The 12818-nt window shown below is 31.5% G+C and overlaps 1 protein-coding gene across 1 annotated transcript in view; it reads left to right on the plus strand.

The window, feature by feature from the left end:
- Positions 1 to 917: 917 nt before the first annotated feature.
- The window catches only part of PpBr36_08532 (uncharacterized protein), a gene marked incomplete at both ends in the record, with an annotated part of 34867 nt that continues 22966 nt past the window's right edge, over positions 918 to 12818 (plus strand). The window contains one exon of the mRNA XM_029895661.1: positions 918 to 1204. Within this exon, the coding sequence (XP_029747189.1) occupies positions 918 to 1204 (287 nt within the window). The remainder of the gene's footprint in view (positions 1205 to 12818) is intronic.

Raw genomic sequence — 12818 nt, forward strand, 5'->3', positions numbered from 1 at the left:
GAAAAAACAATACCGCTATAAACGGATTAAAGGCAGGTGGTATCCAATTCGGCCATTATAATAAATAAAAAAATAAATTAAATCGCTGTTAATAGCGGTATTAAACGCTATTTTTAACGATATTTTCTTTTTTCATATTTTGCGTGGTTGTGGAATAACAAAGGAGTGTCGGTCGAAAAAAGGCCAAAAATACCGCCATAAACGGCGAAAATCGACAAATTGTCCTTAAACCTAAACCAAAGCGTTTTTTTGGATAAACCCACAGGTACATTGCAAAACCGCAATTAAACTACGAAGTGGAGCGAAGTGGATCAATTGTGGAGCTCTGGGCTTCAGGGATGAGCCCTGAGACTATATTAAGACTAGGCTAAATTAACAATAGAGTGATTAATGACGTGCAATGCCGCACAGGCCAATTGCACGTAATTCACCCGCCCAATTGCGAAGTATAAGACGGAAGGACGTTCAGAAATTCACCTCTAGACAGTTTTATAGAACACACAATCAATATATATCTTTATACTCGTATAACAACGTTCTGTTGATCGATCGACATTACGAAAAGCCTACCAACACTCTGTGTTTATTATAGAGAATGGGCAATCCACTTTGCAAAAGATCAGTGACTAATGTTATGCAACTTGGATTGTGGCTTTGTTCTCTGGGCTAAAAATAGTGCATAAATAGCAACACCACAAAAGGCAAAAGGCAAAAATGCTACGATGTTAGTGCTAGCCAAAACTTATGAAAAGAAGGGCTTTTCCACGATGCCCTCTCCTGAGCCGACCGTCAACCATCACCTTTGCTTACACACTGTCGCCTCAGTAACAACAGAAAAGCATTCATTCATTTGGCATAGTTTTTTTATATCCATTCAGCAAAACACCACCCGATCCTCCTTTTATTAACTTAAAAACATGAAGCTGTCAACCGTCCTTTCCACCTTTGCGCTGGCCAACGTCAGCGCCGCCGCGGCGGTCGACCTTAACATGGGCCAGGAGGAGTCCCCCATCGTCGCCAGGTCCCCGGCCAGGACATCCTCCCGCCGGCGCGCAAAGGGAGGGTCATGGGGCCAGTTCCCCGCGCCTCGCGTTATCTCGGATGACGATGATGAACAAAAGTTGTTTGAAATTTGCATGGAGAGCTGCAGGCGAAACCGGCTTCAAGAAGGCAAAATCAAAAATCTCATTGAAATTGACAAAGCGTGTGAAAAAGAGACTTGCCTCCCAAGTTTGGAGGGAGCGAAGAAGGCCGGAAAGCTATCGGAAATGATGGGTAGAAAAGCGCAAAAGACTTCGTCTTAGTGCTTTTGTTGTATTTTATTAGTTTCAGGGCTAATCCCTGATGCCCAGAGCTCCAAAATTAATCCACTTCGCTCGCTTCGCTCCACTTCGAGGCCCAATTAGTGTTTTGCAATATACCTTTAGGTCCAGGCAAAAGACGTTTTGGTTGAGGTTTAAGGACAATTTGTCGATTTTCGCCGTTTATACCGGTATTTTCGGCATTTTGGCGATATATATTGCCACATTATTCCACAATTACGCAAAATATTAAATAAAAAAACTTCATTAGAAATAGGAATTAGTAGGCCTTTTGCATAAATTTACAATTTTTTTATATACTGTATCCCAATTAAAAATTGGATATGGCCCGCCTTTTATCCGTTTATAATCGTAACCTAGTGTTAACCTGTAAATACCGTCCGTACCTATTTCCTTTTTCATTAATAATATTTGTAATCCGCTGAAATTTATATATGAATTTTGTTATAAATAACGCGAAACCATAAATTTTACAGTCCGTATAAAATATATATTATATAATATATTATATATCCACCCATGAAAAAACACTTTTATTCCCGCAAAACTGTATATACTCGTACTAAATTATATATATATATATAATAGTTAGCAAGATGGGTTGCTAATAGGGGCTTAGGCACTAGCTTAGGTGCGGCGTGGTGCTAGTTGCGCTGTAAGGCCTATAATTACAGGGTTTAAACGCACTAAATACATTAAAATGGTACAATAGTTTTGGGATTCATAAGTTAAATTAATTGGTGGGTGAAACTTTGCCTTACTTCCCTTATATACCCTCCGATATCTAAATTGGGCTCCGTACCCCTAAAAACGTTCCGGTACCGCACATGATTTTCCGAAAAATTATTTTAAATGGGTTTTTCAAAAAACACCTCTATTGCTGTACAAACCATTTCTCGGTTCGCATTTAATTGCTAATTTGGTGAAAATTTTAACCCGATATTGGGTAATTAATTCATAGGTAAAGGGTGGGTGTTAAACCCGGTAGAGGGTAAACCCTATTCGTGGACCGTTAAGTCGCAACTCCTATAATATAAAACAAAACGGATAATCCTATAACCCCATTTCGGCACTGTTTATTACGGCTTATATATAAGTAAAAGGGGACCCATTATATGCTAAATAACGTATATAATTAACACTTTATTTGCTATTATTTATATAAAATCGGGGAAGAAAAGTATATCAAAGTAAAACCTTTGAAAAAGTTCCCTTTTATGTCCTAACCCGATTCGGGACCCCGATATAAACCCCCTGGATAATTAAGCCTTTTTTACCAATTTATAACCCCCTGAACTGGACAAACTCTCGACTTGGAAGAAACCCCCAGAATTATAATAACCTGTTATAGGGTAGGCCAACGGCCTTAGGACCGTTAAATATCTTTATTGGTGTTATTACTAACGCTAAAGGGAAAAGGAAGGAAAGGTGTATGTCCGGGTCGTGGTAATATCTTTCCCTTTTATATATTATCCCTAACCCGCTCCTATATTTTAGTATATAATACGTACCTTACACACGAATCCATCATATAACCCGTATTCGCCCGTCCCCCACTAGGTATAGTCCCAATTTGGAAATATAAAAATAATATAATAAACGCGTACCTTTTTGCTAATTCCCGTCCCGTTATCGTCTCGGTTCCAATATAATATACTTTGGGCATCGGTATTTATTTTAACCCACCCGTCCATTATTTTGGGCGGTGTAAATCCGTGGTCAGGTTTTGCCCGTTTGTTTTTAGGTAGGGTTATATTGCGATTTTTCCGTCGAACCGTTCGCCCGCGGGCGTTTATTATGGTTCATTTTTTTTACTTTAAACGGTATAAATCCGTGGTCGGGTTTTGTTTTTTTTGTTTTTGGCCGCGGTTATGTTGCGGAATTTGTATTTTGTTTTTCATTTACGGGCGGTTATCGGGGTTTATTTTCTTTTTATTTTGGGCTGTATAAATCCGTAACCGAATTTGATTTTCCCGTTTTTAATTATAATTATATTATAATTTTTGTGAAGAGGTTACGAGATAGAATAAGCTTAATCTTGAACGCGGGGAAAAGTGGATCACGTACAAGGCTGATGGAACGTTGAAATGGCAGATAACCGTCTGCTAGCGGGTAATAGAGATAATATATTGTTGCACAATCGACTCGTTGAATCGTTGAATCGATGAAGGTATGAAGGTGATAAATCTAAGGCTAAGTTGTGAATTACGTGTTCGTATCCGTTGGTGCAGATCTTCGATCCGGATGTCCGGAATGCGGGGTCACGTCACATGATTTGGCCTTATTCATATGACTGACCTGCCGACCTATTGAGCCTAACGGCCCATTGAACCTAACGGCCTATTATACTTATGCATGCACAGAAAATCTGCGACCACAACGGGATTCGAACCCACGCACTTCAACAACGTATATATGATATAGATTATGGTACGTACATTATACGATTAAGCTAGATTATATATGACGTATTTGTTTTGTGGTGAAAACTATGAACAAAGACGTAATATATAAAGCTTTGTGTGTATAAACGCGTATACGTTTTATTTATTATTTATTTATTTATTCGATGCAGGGTGAATAATAAAATTAACCCGTGCTGGCCGTTATAAAATAATGCAGGGTAGCTAATATAGTTAGCCCTGCGCTAACCATATTCACATACCCCCGTAATTTATTTATTATATAAAATAATAAACAAATTATCAAGTGGATACGTTTTATTTATTTATGGTTATTTTCTGCACCGTTATTGACATTTGCACAGGATAATAAATCCTTATGCAAAGGTCCGGGTACTGATTTCGTTTAAAAATCAGCTATATTTAATTTAGTTGGTATATATTTCATCTCAACTAAATTATTATTTATAGCTTCGCGGCTAAAATGATATATTATATCGATATGCTTAGATCTTTTATAAAATTCCGGGTTTTCCGCGAGCTTTATCGTAAACGTACTATCCACTAAAATTAAAGGGGTTTTAATGCTAAAACCCAATTTTAAATTATTATTTATATAATTTAGCATATTATTTAAATATATGGCTACTTTAACGGCGTCCCGTAAAACCATATACTTAGCTTTAATCGACGATAAAGCTACCGTTTTCTAAAGTTGAAAAGTCCAACTTATTATATTGTTATCGTTATTTATATTATAATTGTTGGACAGGCCAAATATATATCCAATAGTGGAATGTTTTTAATTTAGGTCGTTAGCCCAATCAAAGTCTGTATATCCCTTAATAAATAATATATTATCGTTATTTTGGCTTTTATCCTGCAGGTTTATATTATTTGTATTATTTATTAACTTTTCGTTGACGTTATTTTTATTGGATCCGTTATTGTTAACGTTATATTGGGATATATTATTAACGTTATATTGTAGGCCAAAAGTGGGATTTTTTAGCAGATATTTGAAAACATTTTCAAAAATTTTGAAATGTTCAGCCCCAGGATTAGCCATAAACCTGGCGGCTAAGCACGTGCAATATATTATATTTGGGCGGCTTTTTATTATTAAATATCGTAATAAGCCTACTTTTTGTTGGAAATTTTTAATTTCCTCTTTTGTAGCTTTATGTTTATTTATATCGAATTTTAAACCTGGTACCCCCGGAATGGTAGAAGGTTTTTCGTTATTTATAATATTGAATTTATTCAATATTTTATTGGTATAATCTTCCTGGCTAATAAAAGCGGTTTTATTGTTTTTATTTATAGTTATCCTGTTACCCAAAAAATTGGATACAGGTCCCATACATTCTATTTTTATATATTTGGATAATTTTTTATAAAAAATATCCAATAACGATAAATAAGTATTAAATGCCAAAATATCGTCGACGTGGTAAACCATAATAATGCCAAAAAATTGGATATTATTATCTTGGTTTATATATACGCCTTCGTCGTATGGGAAAACAGTAAAACCTAAATTTATTAGCGTTTTGGTAAGGTATTTATACCAAAGTTTAGGCGCTTGTTTTAGACAATACAGGGTTTTATTTAATTTACCCACTTTATTTATATACTTTTTATATGTATATAGCCCTATAGGTAAATTTATATATATTTCGGTATCGATATTTGCGTGTAAAAACGCGTTTTTAACGTCATATTGAATAACGTACCACCCTTTATGTAATGCTAGCATTATAAGTATATGCCAGGTTTTTGTTTTACAAATTGTAGAAAAGGTATCCAGGTAATTAACACCCATAATTTGGTGGAATCCCTGTACTACCCATTTGGCTTTATAACGATACCGTTTATTAATATCCGTAATAAAACGAATATTATTTATATTATTTAAGGGTTTTTTCTTAGAAACCCAGCGCCCAATTATAGCTATTTTATTTGGAGGTAAATCCGTTATAGTAAAGGTATTGGATTCTGTTAAGCTATTATTTTCGTTTTTGCAAACCTGCAGCCAATTTTCCCAATCTTGGCTTTCCATGGCTTGTTTATAGGTATTCGGTTCTATTAACGAATCTGTTATTAATACGTAATTATTTTCGTTAAAATTAAATTTTAACGATTTATTGATATTACGTATCGTAAATAGAACGTTATTATATATTTTATATTCTGCAGAATTTTTTGGGGGTTTATTTTTTATGTTTATTTTTATAGACGAATTGTTAGCTGCTTGGGGATTATTGTTATTGGTAACAACGTTGTTTTTATCAGTATTATTAACGTTATTCGCGTTATTAACGTTATTAATGTTATTTTTATCAACGTTATTATTTTTATTTATATTTGTATTATTTACTGGATTTACCTCGAAATCTGGTAAAGAGAATTCGACCTCGTTTATGTTATTATTATTTATATTGGTATTTTCGATTATATGTGGATAAAATTTATCCGTTATAAAGGTAATATAACTAACCAGGAGACATTTCCTATTATATGGGTCCAATATATTATATATTTTTATATTAGGTGTAAAACCTACTAAAATACCAATTTTATTTCGAGGTTAAAGCTTATATTAATCATGGTTATCGTTATAGTAAATAATACATCCCCAAGGTTGTATATAGTTATTTACGTGAATTGCATTATTATTTATATTATTTTCACTTATATTGTGAAATATATTAGTTGGCGTTTGTATATTTAAAGCCGTATGTGGGGTATTATTATATAGGTATACAGCGGTTAATAAAGCCTCACCCTATAAATAGTTAGGTGCTTTGCTATTAAATAGCATAGCCTTGACCTTATTAAATAGGGTTAAATTTATACGTTTTATTAACCCATTTCGTTCTTTTGTATATATAGGCGTAAAATGGTGTATAATACCGTTATTCTGTAACGCAATTTTAAATTGGTTACTTATATATTCGCCTCCATTATCGGTAAAAAACTCTTTTATTGTTTTTTTACCATTTATATTAACGGTATTATTATCCATTTGTTTTTTATATATATTGAATGCCTTTAAGGTATTAACCTTTGTTTTTAATAATGCAACACGTAAATAACGTGATTTTTTATCCAAAAACGTTATGTAATATTTATAATAATTATACGTGGGTGGATTTATGGGTCCACCTAAATCGGAATGGATTCTGTCTAATATATTATAATTTATAATATTTGCAGAAGTCCTGTTTATTTTCCGATTGGATTTTGCAGCTAAGCAAATCTCACACGTATATTTATTATAATTATATATATCGTTTTTGGATATTTTTATTTTATTTGTTTTTATTAATTGCAATAGGGGTATTAACCCTATATGCCCATATTTAACGTGTAATTTATATATTGTATTGGAAAAAATATCGTTATTATTCGACTTTTCTTCCGCATGTAATATACAATTATTTTCCACAATTTGGGTAGGTAGAATATATAGCCCATTATTTTTATAACCTTCTGTTATTTTATGTTTATGTTTTTTATGTATCACTATTACTTTATTGTTTATAAAGGTTATAATATAATTATGTAATTGTGCAACAGAAAGTATATTAAACCCAAATTCTGGTATATAATACACGTTATTTATGGTTTCTGTTATACCTGTATTATTGAATTTGACTTTTATAGTTCCCATTTTATTTATATTTAAGTGGGAAGCATTACCCCATTTAACAGTCGTATCTATATCTTTAACGTCTGTTAAATATTGTATATTGCAACATATATGAATTGTTGCTGCACTGTTTATAATAAAATTGGAGGATTTTATAGTAGAGTGCAATACAATATGTGGATTAAAGTCAGAATAAATTAAATTTGGAACAAACGTTGTAAAACAATAATGTCCCAAATTCAAATAATCAGCTTTATTCCCGTTATTGGGGTAATTATTATTATAATTATTAATGGGTAAAGAATTTACCTTATTATTAACCTTATTAAAGGTCAAAAGTTCATTCAACAATACGGTATGATGTTTATTAATATTATCCTCACCACGATATTTATCTAAAATATTGGCAAAAAGTAAATCTACCGTATATTTATCTGAATTATGCCGTAGCTTTTGAATAATATTCTGTGCAAAAGAGGTCCAATTTTGATTTAAAATATTTAATATCCAGGTTATAATAACCTTATTTTAAGTAATTAAACCTTTAAATTTCAAAACGGAATATAACTCTTTTATTTTATTCAAATAAACCTCGATATTATTAAACGATTTTGGTATAGCCGAATAAAACTCCTTTAATAAAAGGAAATCCGAAGTATAGCCTTTAAGATTATATATATTTTTTAATTTATTCCAGGCTTCGTACGCAAAAATGCATTCTTTTATATATAAAAGAGGTTTATTATCGCACAGTGATTTTATAAAGGCTAAAGCCAGCGTATTTTTGTTTGTATAATCCAGAGGTTTAAGGGTATTAGTACCATTTTGGATACCATTGGGGATACCAGTGGGTTCCATGTTATTATTAACGTCGAGGTTAATAATAATTCCCTCCTTTTGCTCCAGGGTACATGCGAGTCCCTTTACTTCCAAGGCCGCTTGAGCACGAATAACCCAAATGACGTAATTCTCGGTGCCCTTAAGGGTTACCATTGGGATTTTGTCGAAGGTAGCCATCTTAAATAAAGGGTTTTTTGTTTGTATTGTATTTCGGTAACGGTCGGGGTTAGGGTCGAAAGGGTTACTCGGTTAAATAGGTTTTAAAAGGAGCTTTCGGATGGTATAGGTCTCGTATCGATAGGTCGAATAGCGGTGAAAATATAGGCGAGTGTTTGTTGAGGTATATAGGTAGGTATAAGTAAAGGTCGGGTTCTTTCGACGGCGCGTACGATTCCGGTTTCGGTAATTATACCGTTGGATAAAGCGTGAATAAAGCTATCGAATGGTATAAGGTTCGGGTTAATCCGAGATAGGGCTGAAGAATAATCGATGGATTTAATGGTATTGGTATCGGTATCGATTTCGTTGGTATGAGCTAATCCGGGCTTATAACCTGTAAGGAGGTTACGAGATAAAATAAGCTTAATCTTGAACGCGGGGAAAAGTGGATCACGTATAAAGTTAATGGAACGTTGAAATGGCAAATAACCGTCTGCTAGCGGGTAATAAAGATAATATATTGTAGTTGCACAATCGATTCGTTAAATCGTTGAATCGATGAAGGTTATGAAGGTAATGAATTTAAGGCTAAGTTGTGAATTANGCTACCGTTTTCTAAAGTTGAAAAGTCCAACTTATTATATTGTTATCGTTATTTATATTATAATTGTTGGACAGGCCAAATATATATCCAATAGTGGAATGTTTTTAATTTAGGTCGTTAGCCCAATCAAAGTCTGTATATCCCTTAATAAATAATATATTATCGTTATTTTGGCTTTTATCCTGCAGGTTTATATTATTTGTATTATTTATTAACTTTTCGTTGACGTTATTTTTATTGGATCCGTTATTGTTAACGTTATATTGGGATATATTATTAACGTTATATTGTAGGCCAAAAGTGGGATTTTTTAGCAGATATTTGAAAACATTTTCAAAAATTTTGAAATGTTCAGCCCCAGGATTAGCCATAAACCTGGCGGCTAAGCACGTGCAATATATTATATTTGGGCGGCTTTTTATTATTAAATATCGTAATAAGCCTACTTTTTGTTGGAAATTTTTAATTTCCTCTTTTGTAGCTTTATGTTTATTTATATCGAATTTTAAACCTGGTACCCCCGGAATGGTAGAAGGTTTTTCGTTATTTATAATATTGAATTTATTCAATATTTTATTGGTATAATCTTCCTGGCTAATAAAAGCGGTTTTATTGTTTTTATTTATAGTTATCCTGTTACCCAAAAAATTGGATACAGGTCCCATACATTCTATTTTTATATATTTGGATAATTTTTTATAAAAAATATCCAATAACGATAAATCAGTATTAAATGCCAAAATATCGTCGACGTGGTAAACCATAATAATGCCAAAAAATTGGCTATTATTATCTTGGTTTATATATACGCCTTCGTCGTATGGGAAAACAGTAAAACCTAATTTTATTAGCGTTTTGGTAAGGTATTTATACCAAAGTTTAGGCGCTTGTTTTAGACCATACAGGGTTTTATTTAATTTACCCACTTTATTTATATACTTTTTATTTGTATATAGCCCTGTAGGTAATTTTATATATATTTCGGTATCGATATTTGCGTGTAAAAACGCGTTTTTAACGTCATATTGAATAACGTACCACCCTTTATGTAATGCTAGCATTATAAGTATATGCCAGGTTTTTGTTTTACAAATTGTAGAAAAGGTATCCAGGTAATTAACACCCATAATTTGGTGGAATCCCTGTATTACCCATCTGGCTTTATAACGATACCGTTTATTAATATCCGTAATAAAACGAATATTATTTATATTATTTAAGGGTTTTTTCTTAGAAACCCAGCGCCCAATTATAGCTATTTTATTTGGAGGTAAATCCGTTATAGTAAAGGTATTGGATTCTGTTAAGCTATTATTTTCGTTTTTGCAAACCTGCAGCCAATTTTCCCAATCTTGGCTTTCCATGGCTTGTTTATAGGTATTCGGTTCTATTAACGAATCTGTTATTAATACGTAATTATTTTCGTTAAAATTAAATTTTAACGATTTATTGATATTACGTATCGTAAATAGAACGTTATTATATATTTTATATTCTGCAGAATTTTTTGGGGGTTTATTTTTTATGTTTATTTTTATAGACGAATTGTTAGCTGTTTGGGGATTATTGTTATTGGTAACAACGTTGTTTTTATCAGTATTATTAACGTTATTCGCGTTATTAACGTTATTAATGTTATTTTTATCAACGTTATTATTTTTATTTATATTTGTATTATTTACTGGATTTACCTCGAAATCTGGTAAAGAGAATTCGACCTCGTTTATGTTATTATTATTTATATTGGTATTTTCGTTTATATGTGGATAAAATTTATCCGTTATAAAGGTAATATCCCTAACCAGGAGACATTTCCTTTTATATGGGTCCTATATTTTATATATTTTTATATTAGGTGTAAAACCTACTAAAATACCAATTTTATTTCGAGGTTTAAGCTTTTTTTCATCATGGTTATCGTTATAGTAAATAATACATCCCCAAGGTTGTATATAGTTATTTACGTGAATTGCATTATTATTTATATTATTTTCACTTATATTGTGAAATATATTAGTTGGCGTTTGTATATTTAAAGCCGTATGTGGGGTATTATTATATAGGTATACAGCGGTTAATAAAGCCTCACCCTATAAATAGTTAGGTGCTTTGCTATTAAATAGCATAGCCTTGACCTTATTAAATAGGGTTAAATTTATACGTTTTATTAACCCATTTCGTTCTTTTGTATATATAGGCGTAAAATGGTGTATAATACCGTTATTCTGTAACGCAATTTTAAATTGGTTACTTATATATTCGCCTCCATTATCGGTAAAAAACTCTTTTATTGTTTTTTTACCATTTATATTAACGGTATTATTATCCATTTGTTTTTTATATATATTGAATGCCTTTAAGGTATTAACCTTTGTTTTTAATAATGCAACACGTAAATAACGTGATTTTTTATCCAAAAACGTTATGTAATATTTATAATAATTATACGTGGGTGGATTTATGGGTCCACCTAAATCGGAATGGATTCTGTCTAATATATTATAATTTATAATATTTGCAGAAGTCCTGTTTATTTTCCGATTGGATTTTGCAGCTAAGCAAATCTCACACGTATATTTATTATAATTATATATATCGTTTTTGGATATTTTTATTTTATTTGTTTTTATTAATTGCAATAGGGGTATTAACCCTATATGCCCATATTTAACGTGTAATTTATATATTGTATTGGAAAAAATATCGTTATTATTCGACTTTTCTTCCGCATGTAATATACAATTATTTTCCACAATTTGGGTAGGTAGAATATATAGCCCATTATTTTTATAACCTTCTGTTATTTTATGTTTATGTTTTTTATGTATCACTATTACTTTATTGTTTATAAAGGTTATAATATAATTATGTAATTGTGCAACAGAAAGTATATTAAACCCAAATTCTGGTATATAATACACGTTATTTATGGTTTCTGTTATACCTGTATTATTGAATTTGACTTTTATAGTTCCCATTTTATTTATATTTAAGTGGGAAGCATTACCCCATTTAACAGTCGTATCTATATCTTTAACGTCTGTTAAATATTGTATATTGCAACATATATGAATTGTTGCTGCACTGTTTATAATAAAATTGGAGGATTTTATAGTAGAGTGCAATACAATATGTGGATTAAAGTCAGAATAAATTAAATTTGGAACAAACGTTGTAAAACAATAATGTCCCAAATTCAAATAATCAGCTTTATTCCCGTTATTGGGGTAATTATTATTATAATTATTAATGGGTAAAGAATTTACCTTATTATTAACCTTATTAAAGGTCAAAAGTTCATTCAACAATACGGTATGATGTTTATTAATATTATCCTCACCACGATATTTATCTAAAATATTGGCAAAAAGTAAATCTACCGTATATTTATCTGAATTATGCCGTAGCTTTTGAATAATATTCTGTGCAAAAGAGGTCCAATTTTGATTTAAAATATTTAATATCCAGGTTATAATAACCTTATTTTAAGTAATTAAACCTTTAAATTTCAAAACGGAATATAACTCTTTTATTTTATTCAAATAAACCTCGATATTATTAAACGATTTTGGTATAGCCGAATAAAACTCCTTTAATAAAAGGAAATCCGAAGTATAGCCTTTAAGATTATATATATTTTTTAATTTATTCCAGGCTTCGTACGCAAAAATGCATTCTTTTATATATAAAAGAGGTTTATTATCGCACAGTGATTTTATAAAGGCTAAAGCCAGCGTATTTTTGTTTGTATAATCCAGAGGTTTAAGGGTATTAGTACCATTTTGGATACCATTGGGGATACCAGTGGGTTCCATGTTATTATTAACGTCGAGGTT

Source organism: Pyricularia pennisetigena, chromosome 5 (assembly GCF_004337985.1).
Source record: "Pyricularia pennisetigena strain Br36 chromosome 5, whole genome shotgun sequence".
Classification (NCBI taxonomy): domain Eukaryota; kingdom Fungi; phylum Ascomycota; class Sordariomycetes; order Magnaporthales; family Pyriculariaceae; genus Pyricularia; species Pyricularia pennisetigena.